Source organism: Ostrinia nubilalis, chromosome 15 (genome assembly GCF_963855985.1).
Source record: "Ostrinia nubilalis chromosome 15, ilOstNubi1.1, whole genome shotgun sequence".
NCBI classification, from domain to species: domain Eukaryota; kingdom Metazoa; phylum Arthropoda; class Insecta; order Lepidoptera; family Crambidae; genus Ostrinia; species Ostrinia nubilalis.
In genome coordinates this window covers 8369229-8394855 of record NC_087102.1, presented here as the reverse complement: position 1 = coordinate 8394855, position 25627 = coordinate 8369229, and the positions used below count along the sequence as shown (strand labels likewise).

The 25627-nt window shown below is 37.3% G+C and overlaps 2 protein-coding genes across 2 annotated transcripts in view; one reads left to right on the top strand and one right to left on the bottom strand.

The window, feature by feature from the left end:
* Positions 1 to 17258: 17258 nt before the first annotated feature.
* The window catches only part of LOC135078877 (putative nuclease HARBI1), a 56824-nt gene continuing 48455 nt past the window's right edge, over positions 17259 to 25627 (bottom strand). The window contains exons 2-5 of the mRNA XM_063973452.1: positions 18471 to 18992; positions 18119 to 18400; positions 17577 to 17964; positions 17259 to 17496 (exon numbers count right to left, since the gene is read on the bottom strand). Coding sequence (XP_063829522.1) covers positions 17366 to 17496; positions 17577 to 17964; positions 18119 to 18400; positions 18471 to 18725 — 1056 coding nt within the window. The 5' untranslated portion in view covers positions 18726 to 18992 and the 3' untranslated portion in view covers positions 17259 to 17365. The remainder of the gene's footprint in view (positions 17497 to 17576; positions 17965 to 18118; positions 18401 to 18470; positions 18993 to 25627) is intronic.
* LOC135078482 (putative nuclease HARBI1) lies at positions 19381 to 21221 on the top strand. The gene is made up of 5 exons (XM_063973029.1): positions 19381 to 19900; positions 19971 to 20252; positions 20407 to 20794; positions 20875 to 21008; positions 21098 to 21221. Exons 1-4 carry the CDS (start codon positions 19646 to 19648, stop codon positions 21003 to 21005), a joined length of 1056 nt encoding a protein of 351 aa, XP_063829099.1. The 5' UTR covers positions 19381 to 19645; the 3' UTR covers positions 21006 to 21008; positions 21098 to 21221.

Here is a 25627-nt window from a genome sequence, read left to right as displayed (position 1 = left end):
GTTATCATTAACGTTTTATTCTTTCTTTTGTTATGTGCCAGTAAGTATCTCGTCAAGATAAAATTTAATTAGGACACTCTTTTAAATTAATTTGAACTTAAGGAAAAGGGAACCATGAGATGAAAGCGCTTTAAATAAATAATTTAGCGCTTGACACACAACGATACATATTTATTTATTTATACTTTTGCACATAAAACTGATGTATGGTGGCCGACTTAATGCCGGGTGGCATTAAGTCCAGTGGCAAGGGGCCATCCATAAAGTACGTCACACGAATTTCATGATTTTTTGACCCCTCCCCCGTCCTTGTCACAGGTGGTCACATTTCTGAGACCCCCCCCTCCCTAGTGTGACGTCACATGTTTTGCAATTTCACATCGAAAAATTATTAAATTAACAAAAAAATAGCAACAAATAGAAACAATAAAATCACGCGCGAGGTACGGTTCATTTGGCGGCATTATAGGCCAGTAGAATTAGATTTTAAATGTGAAATAATTCCTACAAAAGATTTTATTGATTTAATGGCTTCATTGGTTGCCCATTAAAACTCTCCTAGGTTTTCGACTTCGACGGAGTTGTGCTTAAGTGGTGGGGGTATTTTTCAGTTTAATTTATATTTCAAATTACGTGATTAGTAGATACCTCTAGATATATTAGATTTCGAAATGTGATGTCACAAAACTTAGGACCCCTCCCACCCCTTGTCACACCATGTCACACTTTGTCGACCCCCTCCCCCCCTCTTTACGTGTGACGTACTTTATGGATGACCCCCAACCACAGGTCATGCCGAGAAACTAAGGCGGTGCAAACATTATAACAGTTTAGATAATAAACTTACATAGAACATAGTTCCGTAAGTACTTAATTAGTGTTAAAAAGAGTTATTTAATTATTGTTTATGTTATTGCTGCTTCTATTCGTTATTTAAATTAATTAATATTCATATTATGCGCGTTAGCATGGGATTAATTTAATACCTTCACAACCCTTCCATCTCAGTGTACGTAAACATTTCTAGGAAGGAAAATAGGTCATGATCAGACCGGGAATCAAGATTAGATGTACCGGTATAAGCACGAATTAGATTAATTAATTAATTGATCCCTGGAGTTAATGTTTGAGCAATTAGAAAGTTATAATTTCTGTATTTTAACATTTTAATCAGAGATCCGTTGTAATTTAATTAGCGTCTAAGAAAATTACTAATTAAATTAGATAACAGTGTTCTTCTTAATGATTCCGTGGAAATTAAGAAACAAGTAATTAAGTAAAGGACATCATCCATTTTGGTCCAAAATCAAAAGTGCCGGCCAAAAAATAAAAATGCTGTATTCTGATAGAACACGTCCGCCTTAGCATTTGTTACTATGGCACCAAAGCTGTAGCACCACTGTGCATCGTAGTATTTGAGTTCTAAAAGTCTGTCTTTTTAACATTTACGATTGAACTATTTACTAAAACAAATGAAGTATCGTGCCGAAACATGGCGTTTTTAATATATTTTGGTTAACACGATGTACTTATTGTCGTTCACATACACTGCATAAACAAAAAAATGCACCATGGGTACCTACAAACAATAAAAAGGAATGTTAAAACTAGACGCGGCTTATCACTTCTAGGAATTAAACCAATAGCCTTACTCTACCGCTAAACAATGGGCACACCGCCGCACCGCACCACAACACCCCTTTTTTACGGGTAAAAATGCGTTGAATCGCATACCTACCCTGCGGGGACAGGGTCAGAAGAACGAGGCATACCCACTAAAAAGACCCCGGTACTCCGTCGCTCGCCTTAAGTGGCAGGAAACTGTGGGGTTCCGGACAAAGCCTTCTCTACCACAGCCCCTCCCGGCCCTACAAACCCTCAGGACGGGGGGCGACAGGAGCAGCTAGGAGCACACAGCTGTTCTCGTCCGACAGTGGTGGTGACCTGTGCAATGCAGGTGGGGGCGCCACCGGCCCGCTGGCCATCACCGAGGAGAGAAAACTGGAGGCGATCATATTGTCGCCTCCTTTGACCCCTCCGCCGTCGCCGGAGCGAGGGCGCATCTGGATCATCCTCACGCTCTGGCTCGGCGGCCTCTTTCTGAGACATCACCACAACACCCCTTTTTTACGTGCGTACCCCCACGCCACGCTTTGGCCGTAGCCTCACTTACATGGTCGCCCTCAACAGGGCAACTCCCTCCGAAATGGGCGAGCTCCGCACGCACTTCGGGCCACAGTGTTAGGAGGCAGATGCCCCCGCGTCCACATCAGTGAGGCTCGCCGTCGTGTCGGCTCACTGCACCAGCATCGGCTTTTGTGGCTGAAGGCAATCTTTTGCCCCAATCATGTGCTCCACGGCCTTGCCAGCTGCTTCACATAATAAGCAGCGGAGAACTTGGACCAAGCACACTTTGGCCTTATGGCCCTCTTCACTGCAGCGGAAACAGAGTCCATTGCGGTCAATGCCAGCGGCGCACTTGAAGGCCGTGTGGCCAGCCAGTGCCCTAACAGGCAACACACCTTAATGGTCTCGGCTTCAACACTGTTACATGACAGGACGAGGAGTTTAGTGGCCGACTGACTTGGGTTGAACCGGAGACCGACCACACACCCTTCCCTCAACCCTTCACCGCTGGTCTCGCGCTCCACCCGCGTGTGTCGGTCACTGTCGGTTTATTTCTTTAGTACCGAGAGCGAAGTTGCCGTGTGTGTTCTCTCAGAATACAGCACATTTTTTTTTGGCCTGCACTTATTGATTTTGCACCAAAAATATATGAAAAGTGGATGACTTTGATCTCAAATACTACGACGCACAGTGGTGCTACAGCTTTGGTGACATAGTAACAAATGCTAAGGCGGACGTATTCTGTCAGAATACAGCACTTTTTTTGTTATTGGCCGACACTTTTGATTTTGTACAAAAAATGTATGAATCGTCGATGACTTTTAGATCTCAAATACTCGACGCACAGTGGTCCTACAGCTTTGGTGCCATAGTAACAAATGCTAAGGCAGACGTATTCTGTCAGCATACAGCACCTTTTTTTTTATTGGCCGACACTTTTGATTTTGAACAAAAAATGTATGAATCGTCGATGATTTTTAGATCTCAAATACTCGACGCACAGTGGTGCTACAACTTTGGTGCCATAATAACAAATGCTAAGGCAGACGTATTCTGTCAGCATACAGCACTTTTTTTTGTTGGCCGGCACTTTTGATTTTGAACAAAAAATGTATGAATAGTCGATGATTTTTAGATCTCAAATACTCGACGCACAGTGGTGCTACAGCTTTGGTGCCATAGTAACAAATGCTAAGGCAGACGTATTCTGTCAACATACAGCACTTTTTTTTTGTTGGCTGGCACTTTAGGTTTTGAACAAAAAATGTATGAATCGTCGATGATTTTTAGATCTCAAATACTCGACGCACAGTGGTGCTACAGCTTTGGTGCCATAGTAACAAATGCTAAGGCAGACGTATTCTGTCAGCATACAGCACTTTTTTTTGTTGGCCGGCACTTTTGATTTTGGACCAAAAATATATGAAACGTGGATGATGTCCTTTATTTGTTTTGATGTTCCGATGGTGTAGTGGTGGGGTAAATTGCCTTACATCAGTAGGTGAATCGAACTGCTGATCGAGTCAATTTAGAAAACGTCTAATTCTAAATTAAACTGTGGAATGCAGAGTGGCTCAAATCCGTTGCTTTATGGTACCTTGTTGCACAAGAACGTAATTCTCAAATTTGGTACTCTGATATTATTGTGATAGCTCATGTCATGAAACTGATACTCGTATTAGGTATTTCATTTCCTGCTTACAACAGTGTTATGTTTAATAGATTGAAATTACTGACTCAATTTCCATCGTCATCACTCTCTGTCGTCTGTCAACTCAATTTATAGTCTTCAGGTAGCATCAGCAACGCCGGTACTTATCCCTGTGTCAAACTCAGCAATATTTCAAAGGAAGCACTTTCCATTTTGCCAGTGGACGTTCACGGAATTACGGAGTTTATATCATTATTCATGGGTTTCCAAGCTGTAGGTACAACTATAGGATACAAGTTTTTCCCCTGATGAATGTTGGCTGCTCGCGCCACGAATACGTGGGGCTTGTCGTTAACGAAGACGAATCGTGTCGCCTCGTGACCGATGTGCAGGTGCCGAAAAAATTACATTTGCCACAACCCAGCTCAAACCGAATTAGTTTCCGTGCCATTTTTGTACTTCAACCGCATGCGAATTCGAACGCCATCCGACTGGCATAGTGATGAGGCTCGAATTGAAAAGAAATCTATTCGAATTAATCGATAATTCAAATCGACATGATTCGAATCAATGTCATTATTCCCTTCATAAACAACGATAAAAATGTTCAGTCCAATCAACTTCAATGTAAAGAATCGAAAAAAGATCCAGCTAGCACAATAAAGATTTCAATCAAATAAACTGATAAATATGTAAACTGATTAAATAAATTAGACTGCCAATTCTAATCAGCGATTCGAATCAAGATAGAATTTCATTCGAATGAAGGTTGGACAATCATCATTCGAAGCAATTGTTAATCGAGTCTCTTTTCTTTAGGTTCATAATGACGCTTTTCATAGAGAAAAAAAGATTACCTATGTTACTTTTACCATTAAGTATTGCTGTCTACATTACACTCATATTTAATTTGTACCTACCTAATACCCGTTATCATAAAGGCGTAAAGCGTGATATTTTATTAGAAAACATAATGTGATGGGAAGTACTTATTGAGGCAACAAAAGGCAAAGCATTTTTTACAGAATTACTTGCGCTTCAGCTCTTAAACTTTTTGTTTAGTGTTTGTTGCCCTTCGGGGAATCACAAATTAATGAACCTTTTCTTCAATGGACCGTATTTTTCGGGCCGTTAGTGACGATTTCCGAAATTGATTCAAAATCAAAAATCAAAATCAAAAAATATTTATTCAGTTTAGACCACAAGTGGCACTTATGAACGTCAATAGAAAATAATAAAAAAAGAAAAGGTAGCCCTTATGGGGCACTTTACATGTCTCCTTATCTTTTGGGCCCTACCAGCGCTTCGAGACAAACATATGGCAAGTGCTGAGAAGAAACGCCGGAACAAACTCAGTCACCACTTATTGCCAGGAATTATCTAACGGTAAGAATAGTCAAATTTAAGTACATCAAATATGTGCAGACTGAACTGACCACGCATCCTTGTCATCAATATAGTCTCGAACCTTGTAGTACCCTTTGGACATAAGGGTATTTTTTATATGTATCTTAAATTTGTTTATTGGCAATTCGACAAGGTTGTGTGGTATTTTGTTAAATATGGTAATACATTTCCCCAAGAATGAATTACCTATCTTATGCAACCTAAATGATGGAACAGCAAGTTTATTCTTATGTCTCGTGTTAAATGAGTGGACGTCACTTTTCTTAGTAAATAAATGTATATGTTTACGGACATACATAATGTTATCAAATATGTATTGCGAAGCCACAGTCAATATATTGATTTCTTTAAAAACTTCTCTAAGCGAGTCACGTGGTTTAAGACCGTATATTGCCCGAACAGCTCTTTTCTGTAAAATGAAAATTGATTCTATGTCTGCTGCTGAGCCCCACAGTAAAAGACCATAAGACATAATACTATGAAAATAACTAAAATATACAAGCCTTGCTGTTTCAACATCAGTCAAGTTTCTGATCTTTCTCACCGCAAAGGCAGCTGAACTAAGTCTTCCCGCCAAGGCAGCAATATGGGGGCCCCATTGTAATTTACAGTCTAGGGTAATACCTAGAAAGACAGTAGAGTTTATCAGTTCAATGCGTTCATTATTTACTGTAATATTAGTATTAACTTGTTTGACATTAGGCATAGTGAATTTTAAACATTTAGTTTTTTTTGCGTTTAATAGCAAATTATTAGTTGTAAACCAGTCTAATACTTTGGAAAGAGCATTATTCACGTCGTCAAATATTTCCTGACGCCTGTCAGTTTTAAAAATTAAAGAAGTGTCATCAGCAAATAATACTATCTCACAAAGGTCCTTTGATTCTTAAGGAAAGGCTTCGAAAGACATGTACATTGGGTTTGTATAATCTTTTTGCGAAGAATACAATTTTGGTATCAAGAAAAAAGTGTCATATGCGTCAGTGCGTAGGTAGGGTTTGCAATGTCAACTTTGGATTCCAGTCACGTTTTTGTTGAGTCCGTATAAAGTTGGGCTTCGGGATCGGATATGACAGGGAAAAACCAATTGTTGGGGATCCCTTCTAAATTGACACATCTACACAGTTGCTTCACGTTTTGCTGCTTGTTTAGCCAATTATATTTCATGGCAAAGGACAATTTCGTTCCCGATTAAAGCGGATGAACATTCTGGATAAGATTTTCATTTCAAATTATATCTACACTCGGTTATTGCAAATTGGTTCCATTTAGAATAGCGTACTCATGCTGTTATTGCATTAGGTCAGTAAATTGTAAGTGTTTATTTATTCTTTATACAAAATTATGTGATGAACTAAAATTTTGTTGCATATTAGAAGCATTTACGAGATATTTCGGGTAGGGCAATATCAAAGAAAAATGAAAAATTCAAGGCAGAATCACGTTTTTCTATCTGATCCAATTTCCGGGCTATTTGGGCATAAATTAAATATTTATGCCGCAAGTTCGGATTTCACAGTTACCAGGCTCGCATTATGAGACGCATATTCATATTTAAATTGAATACATTCACCTCAAATTGACCTCTCGCGTCGCTCTCGATAATCCTCGACTCGACAAATGGCAAGCTCCCCCGTGGCGAAGATTTGCACACCGGGGCTGGTGGGGATAATGGGAAGGAATTTGGATCAAATGTTATCCTTATAGTCTAGCGAATGATAACAACTATGAAGATAGCTGTACCATTAGGAGGTAGGTACTTCTATAATATACTTAATTGTTTTTAACATTATAAGGTTTGAGTTTGGCGTAGATAACTAAAGTATTAATACCAATTTTACGTCCTATTTGAGAATTGAACTCTTGACTTTTAAGTTGAAAGAGCGACTACTTAGGTTCAAAGGTAAAAAAAAGCTTCGCAAAATATAAGTTAGTAGGAGAGCTAAGCTAGCACTGAATTAACTCACAATAAATCGAGTCAGTAAATTTAACAATCCATAAAATCGCGATAAGAAATTATCTGCATTGGCAAACGCTAACACATAATATCGCACTTTATCTTGTCTATTGTTTATCTTTCAGTGCTATTGCAAGTTATTGAACAGAATTTACCACCCGAACAAACAAATGCGTGCTGCATACAAAATATCCACCTCGATATTTCAGTTATGGGTATGAGCAATATGTAAATGTAGGAGTTTTGTGAGGTGTAAAGTGTTGTAGAGAAACTTCAGGCAAGCAAAAGCAATATATCGCCTCGTCAATATCAAGTCTTCACTGGCGAGTAGCCAATTTGCTGCTATCTGATGAAATATTGCAAAGTGCGACCTTCGTCAAACCACTACAGTTTTTGTTCATGCCTATTCACACTTTTTAAAACTAAAAAGGCTTGAGATTTTGTACCATAATGTAAGTGATATCATTAAAAATTTCATCTGCGTTCTTAACAGCAACCTAATGCCACAAATCGGGAAAGGCTTACATATGTCATGAATCACTGTTAATCAAAGCCCTTGGTCATCCCGGATTTTTATACTCTATCTACTTTTTTTTTGTAAACAAAATATGCACAAAATATGTAATTTATTTATGATATGAATAACGAACCGAGTTCAAAATAGATTTAAATATTTACACAATTTTACAGTCTTTAATTACCACGGTTTTCAGGAGTTTTTTGAAGAATTTATCTTGGATATATGGTGTCAATTAAGTACCCAATTGTTATGAAAATAAACATGAATGAAATAACATGTTTTATGCTAATTTTGGTTTTCATTCAGGATCTTCATATCCATTGTTTCTCCTTTATAAACAGCTAAGCTAAGCTACATTGAATTGAAACAAAACGAGTCCCTGCCATCGCTGCGAATTAAATTAACATGAATTGTGCTACAGATTTGAGTGGTTATTACAAGATGGAAACCGTCGCTGCTTGAGATCCAGCGCTTTAATTTTGTTTCCAGTAATGCGTGTAATGGGCACAGTGACTTGACACAATGGAAGTATTTCCATGCGTAGTAGGCGTTTTGCGATTTAGCCGAGCGTTGTTTTTTTTCTTTCTCTTTCAGCTAAAAGCATCTTACTGCCGCTACAATTATGTGGCATAACGTCTTTTATAATGTTTTTTTAGCGGGCTGAGTCACGTTTTTCGGGTGGCTTCGACATTGAAATTGAATTTGTGTAGTAGCTACGTCTTTAGAAAGTACAGATTGGGTTACAAGTTAAGCATATCAATCAAGTAGCTCTTCATATTTTCTGATTCACCTAGAAATAGTAGGTATCTAAGTAAGTTATTTAATACTAGCTTTCCGCCCGCGGCTTCGCCCGCGTGGAATTTTGTCTGTCACAGAAAAACTTTATCGCGCGCGTCCCTGTTTCAAAAACCGGGATAAAAACTATCCTATGTTCTTTCCCGGGACTCAAACTATCTCTATGCCAAATTTCATCAAAATCGGTTGCGAGGTTTAAGCGGGAAAGCGTAACAGACAGACAGACAGACAGACAGACAGACAGACAGACAGACAGAGTTACTTTCGCATTTATAATATTAGTTGGGATTAACAGGATTTAAAACATAAGAGGCTAAAAATTAAATAAATCCAAAAAAAAAAAAACAGTAAAACTTAAACGAAATTAGTAAAAAAAGTTGCGTGTATGATATGACCATAGTAAGTGAAACTCTTTTACATGCGTGTGGGCAGATAATTTAGCCATGTAAGAGAATTATGCATCGGAAACAAACCACGTATTCTTATTGGTATCCCAGTTCGGGGACGTGACGGGAATATGCGTGCAAACGAACAAGGGACAAACCTGTGCGCAAGACACAACGTGACAATCATTTCTAATATACCCAGAATATGGAAATTGAAATAATTCTTTTCTTGTTTGCTACAATCTTTTTTCGTTTTGCTATGATACTTTCAAAGGAGGTTACTGACTGGAGCATTCGTTGGATTTCGATAAGCGTTGCAGTAGGCAGGCATGCGGTTCGCAAAAGAATGTGTTCGCGTAACACACGCTCGCTTATAGAATGCTTCTGAAAGCGCTTTCCTTGGGGCGACTGAGCATACCTATTACAGCTGTCTAGCGGTGGGCTCTACTTGGCTCGTGATAACCTGCTACTACGTGATAAAATTCATATAAGTTTTCACTTAGAGATGAGAACGAACCCGCGTAAAGGAAGTTTTTCGATATCTAGTAACTTTCCAGACTAGTAAAAGTTTTATAAGTGCTGCTGAAACTCACATGAAAATAAATTCAAATTCGTCCTTTTTTGAGGTCACGCCACACATGTTCTGATGTACCTGTATGCAGATATTACTACTATGTACACTGCTTTCGTTCTCAAGCACCGTTCCACAATCAGTAGGTACTTTTCCCTTGAAATTGGTATGTATGATTGATTTTACACTTTCTTTGAGTCACGAAAAAACTTTCTATTCAGATTTTCGAAAATATTTAAAATACCCAAATTATTAATTTTACCTGTATACTGGGAAAACATTTCAAACGACAAGTCCATAATTATTGGAATCAAAACAATACACATTCTTTAGAGACTGTAAACCCCCACTTAACATATTATTAAAAATGTCCACGTTATAATTAAACAAAGGAGCCCCAAATAGTAGGAAAAGGAAATTGCCTTAGCTTCTCTACAATATCACTTATAAGTTCATAAAAAATTACTTTTAGTCCAGTCAATGAATGCCTTAACGACGGTGTAGAGAGAAATCCGTGGAACACAATTTCTGACCTCGGGACTTTATTTAGACTAGTTAGGAAGTGAACATACCAAAAGTCCCCGCCCTTAGCCCTTGAGCCGACAGGGAGAGGGGGGTTTAAAGGTACCACTTTTCGGTTTTTCGCTTAATCCTTGGAAACTATACGTCCTAGTGGCATGGCTACTATGAACCAAAAAAAGCTTATTCAATTTGCTACAGGTGAGATACTCAAGTTTTTCTATATCATGTTTTAGCGGCATCTGCTCTAGAAAGTCTGTAATATTGGAAATTTTATATTTGTCTTACATATTCCCATCAGGAGAAAATCGACTAAATCAATATTGAGCAAACATTCTAGACATGCGGGAACACGTTAAGCCTAGTTCCAGGGAGGGGACTGCACCGTGCGTATATTTAGACGAACCACTTGGAGCCACTTTTGACTCCTCATCACTCAAAAACTACTGTGCATTAACACTTCAAATTTGGCTCATGTGTTAAGACTTGCTGGATAAACATCAGCTTTAAATTTCGTAAATATAACTCAAACGGTTAATTAGGTATTGACGTTCAAAAATCGACATTTAGAACACTAAAATCTATCTATCACTTGTGAAATGTTAAAATTTACTGGTTTTTTATTTGTTCCTTTGTATTTACACAACTACCTATCTGGATGCCAAATTTGAACCTTTAAGGTCATCTGGAAGTGGTTAGAATTTGGTCTATAGGTCAGACATGTAGATTTTTGCACGTCAATACCTAAAGAACCGTTTGAGGTATATTTACGAAATTTAAAGCTGATGTTTATCCAGCAAGTCTCAACACATGAGCGAAATTTGAAGTGTTATTGCGCAGTAGTTTTTGAGTAATGAGGAGTCAAAAGTGTCTAAGTGGTTCGTTTAAATATAGGTACGCACGGTGCAGTCCCCTCCCTGGAACTAGGCTTAACATGTTCCTACATGTCTATAATGTTTGTTCAATGTTGATTTAGTCGATTTTCTCCTGATGGGAACATGTAAGACAAAAATAAAATTTCCAATATTAAAGACCTTCTAGAGCAGATGCCACGAAAACTATACGAGATGTAGAAAAACTTGACTATCTCACCTGTAGCAAATTAAATAATCTTTTTTTGGTTCATAGTAGCCATGTCACTAGGACGCATAGTTTCCGAGGATTAAGCGAAAAACCGAAAAGTGGTACCTTTAAGCCCCCCTCTCCCCGCCGGCTCAAGGGCTAAGAGAGGGGACTTTTGCTATGTTCACCTCCGAACAAGTCTAAATAAAGTCCCGAAGTCAGAAATTGTGTTCCACGGATTTCCATCTACAGGGTGGCCCAGAAGAAAGTTCACTTTTGAAAATTCAAGGAAACGAAAACTGTACATTTTTGTAGAACTTTGACTATTGCAATTTAAAGGAAATTTAGTGCAATTTGTTTGAAAATTTACTTTCTTTTATAAATTTTATCGTACATGTGATTCCCTTGACGTTTACAACATTCAGTCAACATACATAAAAATTTTGGAAAACTTTCGTTAGAGTTACCTCGAAATGGATTCAGGATGAATGAATGCTGCAGAGTTTTTGGATTATGAGAGTATACTCTGCTCATAAGGTAACCCCACAAAAAGAAGTCTGCTGGAATGAGATTAGCGCTTCTCAGAGGCAGTAAGATTTCACCCCTGCTTAATTGGTTTGTTGCATTGAAATAATGATTAATTTTTGAGAGCGCTATACTGGTAGGCTGAAAAGCTTTTTGATTTCAAAGCTGCAAGATTCTCAAGGCTATGACCGGAGGACTTGGTTTCATCAAGATGGGGCTACGTGTCACACTTTAAATGAGAGCATTTAGATGGTAAGAGACATGTTCCCACAAAAAAATATTTTCAGGCAGGGGTGACATCTCCTGGCCACCAGGAAGCCCTGATCTCACTCCAGAAAATTTCTTGTTGTGGTGTTACATTAAGAATAGAGTATACTTTTATAATCCAACAACCATGCAGCAACTAAAGCTGAGCATTCGGCAAAAAATTGAAAATAGGTTTCGAGGTAATTCTAACGAACGCATTTCAAGATTTTGATGTATGTTGATCGAATGTTGTAAGCTTCAAGGAAATCTCCTGGGCGATGTAATTTAATAAAGGTAAATTTAAAAATAAACTTCATTAAATTTTCTTTGCCCTGCCCATTGCCACTTCAGCTTGCTAATCCGTCGGGCTATGTCAGCGACTTTGGTTCGTTTACGGATCTCCTCATTTCTGATTCGATCTCGAAAAGAAACACCAAGCATAGCCCTCTCTATAGCACGCTGTGCAACTTTGAGCTTCTGTATAAGGCCTATAGTGAGAGGCCACGTTTCCGAGCCATAAGTTATCACTGGTAACACACATTGGTTATACACTCTAGTCTTCAGGCATTGAGGTAATTGGACGAAAAGATGTTGCGTAGTTTCCCGAACGCTGCCCAGCCGAGTTGGATTCGACGATTGACCTCCTTCTCGAAATTGGACCTACCTAGCTGAATCGTTTGTCCGAGGTAGACATACTTGTCGACAATCTCGAGAATTGAGCTCCCAACTGAAACTGGGTAGGGCGTAACATGGACATTCGACATAAGCTTCGTTTTGTCCATGTTCATCCTCAGGCCTACCTGTTGGGAAACTCGATTAAGGTCTTCGAGCATTGTGCCAAGATCTTCCAACGATTCTGCCATGACCACAATATCGTCGGCAAACCGAAGGTGAGTGATGTACTCGCCATTAATGTTTATGCCGAATCCTTTCCATTCCAGGAGTTTGAAAGCGTCTTCCAATGCAGCGGTGAACAGTTTCGGAGATATAACATCTCCCTGCCTAACGCCTCGCTGCAGTGGAATCGCCCTCGTGCTCTGCTCCTGTACTCGGACCGACATGGTGGCGTTTTTGTACAAGCACTTCAGCACCTCGATATACCGATAGTCAATACGGCACCGCTGGAGAGATTGTAACACTGCCCAAGTCTCAATCGAATCGAAGGCCTTCTCATAGTCTACGAACGCCAAGCATAGTGGCAAGTTATACTCCTCAGTCTTCTGTATAACCTGCCGCAGCGTATGGATGTGGTCTATGGTACTATAACCTTTTCGGAATCCGGCTTGTTCGGGAGGCTGGAAGTCATCGAACCTACGCGCGAGACGGTTCGTGATGACTCAGAACTGACGGCCGATGGGGCAGAAAGGTTCTGGAATGGAGGCCGCGTACCGGAAAACGCAGCGTGGGACGTCCACCTACAAGGTGGACCGACGACATCGTAAAGGTAGCAGGGAAGCGCTGGACGCAGGCCGCTACCAATCGATCAACATGGAAAGCATTGGGGGAGGCCTATGTTCAGCAGTGGACGTCCTATGGCTGAAATGATGATGATAATGATGAAATTTTCTTTAAATTGCAATAGTTAAAGTTCTATAAAAATGTACAGTTTTCGTTTCCTTGAATTTTCAAAAGTGAACTTTCTTCTGGGCCACCCTGTATAATGCTTTATTGACTGGACTATTTCCATTTTTCTTATTAAGTCTTTTTCTCCAATAAGTACAACGCAATGATCACTTTCAGTATACTTCTCGATCTTATTTTCCAAGCCATCTAGTAGTTCTCGTATTCCTGCGTGTGTTTTTATAAAGTGACAATATTCGAATTCTTTATTCAGTTCCGTAGTCCGTTCCGGGTTCCGTAGTCCTGACAAGGAACCCTTATAGTCTGTCTGTCTGTCAGTCCGAGGTTTTGCTTGGAAACTATAAGCACTAGAGAAGTAGAGAGCTGTAATTTTGTGGAGGTATGCATATTAATCACGTCGACAAAACGGTAAAATAAAATTTTGAAAAAAAAAATTTTTTTTAGGTTAGCTCCCCTACATAACATGTAAAGTGGGGATGAATTTTTTTTTTCATCTTCTACCCCATCGTGTGGGATATCGTTGGATAGGTCTTTTAAAATGGCTTAGCGGTTTCTAAGACTATTTTTTTATTTAGGGATCTGTTTGCAAATTATTAAAGTTTTATAGTGCCAATTTTTGTTCGAGTAGGGCGTCCCCCCCTCTAAACTCTAGGCTTTAAAAATATGGAAAAATTCGTAATGTTACTGCTTTTCATGAACTTTTAAGGAAAACTATAGCGATTAAGATTCATCGGTTAGTTTAAGAGTAATAGTCATTTAACTCATGTATTATAAAATTTCTTAACTACTGAAAATTCCTTAGAAGAGTGACTTTAGATGAAGTAATTGCTTGCTTCTGAAATATATTGTGTTGACGACGGACAGCTACGGAACCCTACACTGCGCGTGTCACGACACGCACTTGGCTAATTTTTTGTAGCTTATTATTGGCTCATCGTGAAAATGGTTGCCCAGTGGATGTTAGTTAGTAGATCTCAATAAAGTCTTATTTCATCCTTGTTTTGTGTTTTCAGATAGGGAAAAAAGATTTTAAACTGTTTTCAATATTGTTGTCTCAAAAATTCCGCTTTGTCCTCACAATGTTTTTATTACAAAAGTAATATTTTAAAGAGGTTAAAATATTTTTATGACATTGATTAATTACGAAAACATAATCGAACAGGTACCTAGGTAAGTAACATGTAGGTAGGGCTATCACCGTCGTCTAAAATTGATAATCCTACTAATATTATGAATGCGAAAGCTTGGATGTCTAGATGTCTGGATGTCTGGATGGATGTTTGTTACTCTTTCACGCAAAAACTACTGAACGGATTTTTATGAAACTTTACAGTATTATTCTTTATAACGCAGAATATATAGGCTATAATTTATGACGATCTGTGACAAACTAAATTCACGCGGGTGAAGCTGCGGGCAAAAGCTAGTGATGTACATATACTACAGTTGGTATTAGGGGTCCGTGTACGTTATTAAGATAGTGTATGTCGGCCACTGCGGTTATAGGTCGTTAAGATATTACACGTAGCCCGCGATGGCTCGTGAGATACGCTGAGACAGCCTCTCTCGTGCTGAGTTGACCTAGATCACTAAATATAAGACACTCTTAGCTTATACTGTTTGAACTGTTAGAGTTAACAAGATTTCAACCAAACCAAGTAAGTACCTACTGTAAAATGAGTATCTACTAGCGGTCTTATTCATAATAAAATGCTAATATAGGTTTAAAACCTACATTAGCTAAAACGTTTGATAGGCTTAAAACACTCTTATAAACCTCTGATAAAAAACGTTATTCATAATCGTTTATAAACCTTTGATAGCTAAAACAGAGTTTAATATTTTCTTTCCACAGACTATACAAAAAGAATGAACGAAAACAGCTTTTTTGGTGATTTAACTTGATGGACCATGTAAAATCATAGACAAATCGCAGAAAAAAAAAACAAAAAATTGGCAGCTGTGACGTTTTACTTACTGACATTGACATTTGGCACGAAAATTTAATAAAGTTTTCGGTTTTTTCGATCAACTCCCAAGTTTTATCAAACTTTTATAAAACTTGGGATTGTATGTTCTGGATTCTGTACCTCTTACCCTGTACTCTGCAATAAGCTCTTACGACGACCCGGCTAGTTACATCGGATACTAATTATGTCCATGACGAAGGAGAACAGACCGCCTAAAAGGCAACGATCAGAAAACTGGTTGGAGGAAGATAAGGTAGTACTTATTTTTAGCCTGATAAAGTGCCTACTAATTTTTGTAGCATGGTTTTATTTATGTTTGACGCCTAGTGTTTGCTTTTCAGTATTTGCTGAAAGAGTTGGTGAAAGAAAGAGTAAATGCAATCGAAAATAAAAATACAGACACTAACACGAATAAACGGAAGGTTGCGGCTTGGGCTGATTTACAAACAACGTTGGTACATCTTTTGATTTCTGCCTTCAATATAAAATTTTGCCTTTACCTGTAATTCAAAATCCTGTCATTTCTTTTTCAGGTTTAATTCAATGTGCGCTGGTATGAACCGCTCCATTACCCAGTTAAAATCGCAATGGAGCCTCATAAAAATCAGTGCGAAGAAAGACAAGACCATTGCTAGGCAGGCTCAAATTAAAACTGGCGGTGGTCCACCATTATCAGTGCCTGACGATAGGGCTGATGATATAGCATCTTGGTTGCCCAATGAATTTGTAGTCGATGTTAACAGATTTGACTCGGACTCAAATAAAAGTGAATTAATTAACATTCAAGAGGAGGAATCAACTCAAAATACGCAAGATCAGGAATTGATAAATAATGAAGAAATCCAATATGAATTGGTGGTACTTGATGAAGAAATAGAAGATACACATGCTTGTACTACTAGAGGCATATTGGAAGATAAAGAAAATAAAAAAGTAGAGGCAAAAGAAAATAAAGCAAAACCTAATTTTAAAGCACCAGCAATCAAAAAAAAAAGGAAACTGTTAAACAAAGAAGGCTTAATTGATTTAAGCAAAGTTAGGATTTCCGAAATTGCAGAAACAGAATCAAAATGCCGGATTGAACTGCATGAAGTTCAAATGGAAAACGAACGGAAGAAAGGGAGAAACTTGGATCTTGAGCATCAATTATTACAGGAAAAACTTAAATATTACACTCACATTAATAAAGAATAATAAGTCTTTTGATGTTAAAGTTTTTCAAGTACTAACAGATTCTAAATAATAAGTTAGTTCCTCCCTTACTTCTGTTTGTTTTTAATTTGTATTTTATGCAGTTCCAATCCGCATTTTGATTGTGTTTCTGCAATATATTTAGACGGCTATGAATATGTTTACTAGTCATAACTTAATAAGAGTTTGAGATTACTATTAACTAGCTGTTGCCCACGACTCCGCCTGCGTAGACTACTATTTCTGTAACCTACAGGATCTGTGCATTTTTCCAGGATAAAAAGAAGCCTATATGTTATTCGAGACTATATAATCTATCTGTTTTAGCAATTTATTTGTTTATAAGAATTGAACTGTGATTTTTAGTAAGTAAGTTTAATAATTGTACTTAAATTAGTGATATAAAGTAAATACACATATGCCTAGTCACAAACATTCGCCTTTATAATAATAGTGTAAATTATGGTTATTTTGTTTTAAATGTAGAAGGTTGATAACCTCCGAATAGAAACGTTTATACTTAAGCAATTTCTTTGTTTTAAAGAATTGAACTGTGATTTTTAATAAGTAAGTTTGTTGAAACTAATTGTACTTAAATTAGTGATATAAAGTAATTTGTTTTGAATTTTTGCAGAATAATTGCTTTTTTAAAGAGAACTACAGGTTTTGTTTTTGTGATAGTAACAAATTGGACTGAAAATTGAAATACAGGTATTTTTCAATCAAATATTCTTTTTATTTTCATTAAGATGCCAGGAACAGTATCTGAAAAATTAAAATACAACATTTTCATGAACTCAAATGACATTACATAAAAGTAAATCGTTGGAATTTATCAAAATGTATTTTAGTACCATTCAAAAATGTTGATTTATAAAATTTTGTAGTATCAACTGCGACCTACGCCTCAACAATGAAGGTCGGTTGTCGTGAACACTGTTCTCCGTCGAAAGTTGCGGAGTTACAGGGACCTGCTCCATATGTTGTTCTGAAAAATATTATGAATTTGTCAACATTTTGTCATAAAGATTTGTATTCCTTATGTACAGTCAAATTGATAACATTTACCTAACAATGTGTCATTCATATCAATGGCTATATTATGTAATACAGCCAATGCTATGATCACAGCTTTTCCATTTTGGAGGCTTACTGGTAAGCCATGGAGTAGGCATTGGAACCGCTGCTTCCACACCCCAAAACACCTTTCAACAGTGTTCCTAGTTGAGATGTGAGCATTATTGTATGCTTCTTCTTCTGGACGACTAGGCCTTAAAATAGGTGTAAATAGATATGGCAGAAGAGGGTAGCCCGAATCGCCAATAAGGCGTCCTCTAAACTGCCTATCCTCAAATCGTTGTTTTATATTGCTCTCCATAAAAATTCGACTGTCATGTGTACTGCCTCGCCATCTAGCCACTATATCCATTATTTTGAGGTCAGCATCACAGACAACCTAAAATAAAAAAAACAGTATCCTGTAGGTAATCCATCCAATAATATAGTGTTGAATGTTGCTAAAATTTAGATCATACAAAGTAAAAATTATAGACATTATTAAAACAAATCTTTCTCTGTTGTAAACTGTATAAAATCAAAATATATTTTACCTGAACATTCAGGGAATAATAGCCTTTTCTATTAATATAGTACTGGGCCATGTCACCTCCGGTTTTTTTAATTTTAATGTGGGTGCAATCTATGGCTCCTATCACCCCAGGAAAATTTTTAATTGCTCTAAATTTGGCACTAATTCTTTCCTGCTCTCCTATAGTGATAGGCATTTTGATGAAGGAATTTGCCTTATTCGCGATTGCATGCGCGACTCTGGCGCATATCCGGCTCACTGTCGGCTGACTTAGGCCATGGAGGTCACCAGCATCATCTTGTACCTGAAAATGTATGAAAATAATTATAGCAGCCACGACAAAGGGATAAAATAAAACACTTTTTTGTGCTTACCTCACGACGTCCCCAACATCTTATGGCCACTAAAACTTGCAGTTCAGGACACGTGCCACCACCTCTAGCGCTCTGAACCAGATCATCTTCCACCAAATCTATGATGGTGCGCACTGTGTCCTTATTGAACCTATATTTTATTTTAAAATTTAGGTCCCGCAAATCGAATGGGTTGCTTCGTTGGCGGTAGAGCTTTCTACGTCGCGCTGGGTCGGCATTATTGGCTAAATGCACAATTGCATTTATAGCATTCATTTTCACAAGCAAGGATCACAGCAAGGATATTTTGAATAAATAAACCAACGAAGTGACATTCATATGAAATGACATTTATAAAAGTTAGGTTAAAATAGGTTTATTAGAGCTTTAAACAAGGCCCGAGCTCTCGATAACTTATCACACAGATAAAAGAGGATTTTAGCGCTAAATGACGATTATGAATAACAATTTTTATCAAACGTTTTATAAACCTCTAATAAGCATTTGATAAAATGTGAAAAATGATTATGAATAAGACCGTTACTAATTAAAAGTTCTGTACACTTTTACGAAAACAACATCGTTGGTAATGAGTCAGAAGGAATAAAAAAAGGAAACAGTAAAAATGTGAACACCAAAACACAAGAAAAATAAATGATTGCAAATAATTTAAATAAGTTGGTATCAGTTTGTACTTATTACTATCATATTATGATACCTTTATAATACTATGTACCTGTTTTGTCTAATAGTTGATGAAAGTACCTAAGTAAGTAATTAAGAATTACTCATTGTTTTATTCCTAAAACCAACATCTACCAGCTGACAGAGGTAAAACCTAGCATATACTGAATTCGAATGGTAAAAGCTCGAAAAAGTCGTCGTATTTTCAGAAATACTTACATTTACCAACTCATGTCGGTAAATACTAACGGTCTTATTCATAATCATTTTTCACATTTTATCAAATGCTTATTAGAGGTTTATAAAACGTTTGATAAAAATTGTTATTCATAATCGTCATTTAGCGCTAAAATCCTCTTATAACTGTGTGATAAGTTATCGAGAGCTCGGGCCTTGTTTAAAGCTCTAATAAACCTATTTTAACCTAACTTTTATAAATGTCATTTCATATGAATGTCACTTCGTTGGTTTATTTATTCAAAATATCCTTGCTGTGATCCTTGCTTGTGAAAATGAATGCTATAAATGCAATTGTGCATTTAGCCAATAATGCCGACCCAGCGCGACGTAGAAAGCTCTACCGCCAACGAAGCAACCCATTCGATTTGCGGGACCTAAATTTTAAAATAAAATATAGGTTCAATAAGGACACAGTGCGCACCATCATAGATTTGGTGGAAGATGATCTGGTTCAGAGCGCTAGAGGTGGTGGCACGTGTCCTGAACTGCAAGTTTTAGTGGCCATAAGATGTTGGGGACGTCGTGAGGTAAGCACAAAAAAGTGTTTTATTTTATCCCTTTGTCGTGGCTGCTATAATTATTTTCATACATTTTCAGGTACAAGATGATGCTGGTGACCTCCATGGCCTAAGTCAGCCGACAGTGAGCCGGATATGCGCCAGAGTCGCGCATGCAATCGCGAATAAGGCAAATTCCTTCATCAAAATGCCTATCACTATAGGAGAGCAGGAAAGAATTAGTGCCAAATTTAGAGCAATTAAAAATTTTCCTGGGGTGATAGGAGCCATAGATTGCACCCACATTAAAATTAAAAAAACCGGAGGTGACATGGCCCAGTACTATATTAATAGAAAAGGCTATTATTCCCTGAATGTTCAGGTAAAATATATTTTGATTTTATACAGTTTACAACAGAGAAAGATTTGTTTTAATAATGTCTATAATTTTTACTTTGTATGATCTAAATTTTAGCAACATTCAACACTATATTATTGGATGGATTACCTACAGGATACTGTTTTTTTTATTTTAGGTTGTCTGTGATGCTGACCTCAAAATAATGGATATAGTGGCTAGATGGCGAGGCAGTACACATGACAGTCGAATTTTTATGGAGAGCAATATAAAACAACGATTTGAGGATAGGCAGTTTAGAGGACGCCTTATTGGCGATTCGGGCTACCCTCTTCTGCCATATCTATTTACACCTATTTTAAGGCCTAGTCGTCCAGAAGAAGAAGCATACAATAATGCTCACATCTCAACTAGGAACACTGTTGAAAGGTGTTTTGGGGTGTGGAAGCAGCGGTTCCAATGCCTACTCCATGGCTTACCAGTAAGCCTCCAAAATGGAAAAGCTGTGATCATAGCATTGGCTGTATTACATAATATAGCCATTGATATGAATGACACATTGTTAGGTAAATGTTATCAATTTGACTGTACATAAGGAATACAAATCTTTATGACAAAATGTTGACAAATTCATAATATTTTTCAGAACAACATATGGAGCAGGTCCCTGTAACTCCGCAACTTTCGACGGAGAACAGTGTTCACGACAACCGACCTTCATTGTTGAGGCGTAGGTCGCAGTTGATACTACAAAATTTTATAAATCAACATTTTTGAATGGTACTAAAATACATTTTGATAAATTCCAACGATTTACTTTTATGTAATGTCATTTGAGTTCATGAAAATGTTGTATTTTAATTTTTCAGATACTGTTCCTGGCATCTTAATGAAAATAAAAAGAATATTTGATTGAAAAATACCTGTATTTCAATTTTCAGTCCAATTTGTTACTATCACAAAAACAAAACCTGTAGTTCTCTTTAAAAAAGCAATTATTCTGCAAAAATTCAAAACAAATTACTTTATATCACTAATTTAAGTACAATTAGTTTCAACAAACTTACTTATTAAAAATCACAGTTCAATTCTTTAAAACAAAGAAATTGCTTAAGTATAAACGTTTCTATTCGGAGGTTATCAACCTTCTACATTTAAAACAAAATAACCATAATTTACACTATTATTATAAAGGCGAATGTTTGTGACTAGGCATATGTGTATTTACTTTATATCACTAATTTAAGTACAATTATTAAACTTACTTACTAAAAATCACAGTTCAATTCTTATAAACAAATAAATTGCTAAAACAGATAGATTATATAGTCTCGAATAACATATAGGCTTCTTTTTATCCTGGAAAAATGCACAGATCCTGTAGGTTACAGAAATAGTAGTCTACGCAGGCGGAGTCGTGGGCAACAGCTAGTTAATAGTAATCTCAAACTCTTATTAAGTTATGACTAGTAAACATATTCATAGCCGTCTAAATATATTGCAGAAACACAATCAAAATGCGGATTGGAACTGCATAAAATACAAATTAAAAACAAACAGAAGTAAGGGAGGAACTAACTTATTATTTAGAATCTGTTAGTACTTGAAAAACTTTAACATCAAAAGACTTATTATTCTTTATTAATGTGAGTGTAATATTTAAGTTTTTCCTGTAATAATTGATGCTCAAGATCCAAGTTTCTCCCTTTCTTCCGTTCGTTTTCCATTTGAACTTCATGCAGTTCAATCCGGCATTTTGATTCTGTTTCTGCAATTTCGGAAATCCTAACTTTGCTTAAATCAATTAAGCCTTCTTTGTTTAACAGTTTCCTTTTTTTTTTGATTGCTGGTGCTTTAAAATTAGGTTTTGCTTTATTTTCTTTTGCCTCTACTTTTTTATTTTCTTTATCTTCCAATATGCCTCTAGTAGTACAAGCATGTGTATCTTCTATTTCTTCATCAAGTACCACCAATTCATATTGGATTTCTTCATTATTTATCAATTCCTGATCTTGCGTATTTTGAGTTGATTCCTCCTCTTGAATGTTAATTAATTCACTTTTATTTGAGTCCGAGTCAAATCTGTTAACATCGACTACAAATTCATTGGGCAACCAAGATGCTATATCATCAGCCCTATCGTCAGGCACTGATAATGGTGGACCACCGCCAGTTTTAATTTGAGCCTGCCTAGCAATGGTCTTGTCTTTCTTCGCACTGATTTTTATGAGGCTCCATTGCGATTTTAACTGGGTAATGGAGCGGTTCATACCAGCGCACATTGAATTAAACCTGAAAAAGAAATGACAGGATTTTGAATTACAGGTAAAGGCAAAATTTTATATTGAAGGCAGAAATCAAAAGATGTACCAACGTTGTTTGTAAATCAGCCCAAGCCGCAACCTTCCGTTTATTCGTGTTAGTGTCTGTATTTTTATTTTCGATTGCATTTACTCTTTCTTTCACCAACTCTTTCAGCAAATACTGAAAAGCAAACACTAGGCGTCAAACATAAATAAAACCATGCTACAAAAATTAGTAGGCACTTTATCAGGCTAAAAATAAGTACTACCTTATCTTCCTCCAACCAGTTTTCTGATCGTTGCCTTTTAGGCGGTCTGTTCTCCTTCGTCATGGACATAATTAGTATCCGATGTAACTAGCCGGGTCGTCGTAAGAGCTTATTGCAGAGTACAGGGTAAGAGGTACAGAATCCAGAACATACAATCCCAAGTTTTATAAAAGTTTGATAAAACTTGGGAGTTGATCGAAAAAACCGAAAACTTTATTAAATTTTCGTGCCAAATGTCAATGTCAGTAAGTAAAACGTCACAGCTGCCAATTTTTTGTTTTTTTTTTCTGCGATTTGTCTATGATTTTACATGGTCCATCAAGTTAAATCACCAAAAAAGCTGTTTTCGTTCATTCTTTTTGTATAGTCTGTGGAAAGAAAATATTAAACTCTGTTTTAGCTATCAAAGGTTTATAAACGATTATGAATAACGTTTTTTATCAGAGGTTTATAAGAGTGTTTTAAGCCTATCAAACGTTTTAGCTAATGTAGGTTTTAAACCTATATTAGCATTTTATTATGAATAAGACCGTAAGACTTACACTTAAATCTTAAGATTAACCGTAGTTCGAGCTTTTACAGTAACATATATACTTATAAATAAATCTGTAGAGAGGTCAATTCTGTACATGAAATACACTCGGCATCAAATAAATCGCACCTCCCGCGACAAGCACTTATCAAACGTATGCATCCCCACTTCCCACCAACATTGGTACCATTTGAAAGCCTAGTTCTAAACTTCATTTCATTAAAGGAAAGGTTTTTACCCCAAAAATGTGTCTTAACAAGGATCCAGAGTCACTTCTTCAAAAAATAGGTAGTTACGCTATAGCCATTTTTTATGACTATAAAACTGTTAAGTTGGGATTAATCGCTATCCATCTGTTAAAGAGGACACGTGAGATCTTTATTTGGTTTTATAACCATAAAAATTGGTCTAATTGATCCCAGAGGTGAGCCCAAAGTGAGGTCTATTTTCAAGTCACATTTATGGTATATGTTAATAATTTATTTAGAAATGAAATGTATTTTTCTTTAAGGATATTTATTGGTCTTTCAAATAACACCAATATTGTTGGGGTACCATAATTGTGTCAGAAGAAAATCTTTAAAGTTCGCGTCGCGGAAGGTGCGGTTTATTTGATGTTGAGTGTATATTTTCAAAATAACTATCAGGGGGTGATTAGTGATCGATACTGATGCCAGAAATGCAATCAGTAAAATTTTTGTCTGTCTGTCTGTATGTTCCTTATAGAAACAAAAACTACTCGTCCGATTTTAACGAAACTTGGTACAATTATTCTTCATACTCCTGGGCAGGTTATAGTATACTTAGGAATTCCCACGGGAACAGGAATTAGCGGGAAAATCCTTTTGAAAATGAAAATGAAAATGAAAATGAAATGAAAATGAAAATGAAAATATATTTATTGCCGAATGAATCAAACAATACAATAACTAAAAGACAGACCTCCACACTAGGCATTGCCTGTCCTGTGGAGGAGAGAATAACGATTAACAGGTAGAATTAAGTACGGCTAAGCTGAAGCGTTATTTAAGGAACCAATAAATCGAAAATATGAAAAAAGTACACAGAAGACGAAAAGGCACCAGGGATGGATGTAGGGTGTGTGCTGTTGAGTGTAAAAGTGTAGATGTGTTGTGTATTAGTGTGTGTGTGTGTGTGTGTGGGGGGGGGGGGGGGTATTTTCTTCTTCAATTATTTATTCTAATAAATTCTTCAGACTCATCATATGTCCAGTTCATCAGGGTCCGTGAGACGAGAACCTTTGCTTCTCTGACCGTGCAGTATTTATAATCACACAACCTGACAAGTTTATTGTAGATGTGTGGGAAGAGGAAGTTACCAAAACGCCGAGCAAATGAAGTTTTTACAGCGGGACAGGGAACTCTAAAAATACGCTTTTCGAGCAATTCGCCGTAACAATCAGAGTTCAGAACAGATTTGTGCATGGACACAGCAACCCTTAAGTAAAAGAGTCTTCTGACGCTGAGAACCTCGGCATCCCTGTATAAGGCTACTGTCGAGTATCGGATAGGTTTCCTTAGCGCCACTTTTAAAACTGCTCTTTGGGCTCTTTCGAGAGATATAAGAGTAGTAGATGCCGCTCCACCCCAGGCTCGAATACAGTAACCCAAGACAGACTGACCCAAAGCCATGTATACAGATTTCAGGGTTGTACCATCAATTGAGTCCCGAAGATTTCTCATTACGTAGATTAGTTTCCTAACTCTCCTTGACATAGCACCGATGTGATCTCTGAACGTAAGTTTATCATCCAATATCACCTCCAGATACCTGATAGTCTCCGATTGTTCGATTTGTTCGCATTTGCATGTGCCACTGTGAGAAAGAGATGGGCAGCAGATTGAGTGAAGTTTCAAAGATTGCCCTTCCAAGGGTGCCGATGCAGCAGTTTTATGAAAGCGGAGAAACTTTGTTTTTTTAGTATTGAGAGAAAGCAGGTTAGAGTTAAGCCAGTCCGCCACCACCATCATACCATCCTCGGCTCTCATGTGGGCCTTTTGCCAAGACTTGTCATAAAAGATAAGTGCTGTGTCATCAGCGTAGCACAAGATGTCAGCATTTTTCAGTTGGAGAGAGGTAATATCATTCATATAAAGAAGAAAAAGGGTGGGGCCAAGAATGCTCCCTTGCGGAACACCAAAAGTTATCGCTTTCAACTCACTAGTATGTTCGCCAATCTTCATGCATTGCTGACGGTCCGTCAAGTAACTGGTGAACCATTTTAGAGCGTTACCACGAATTCCGTAAGACTCAAGTTTCTTAAGAAGGATGGGA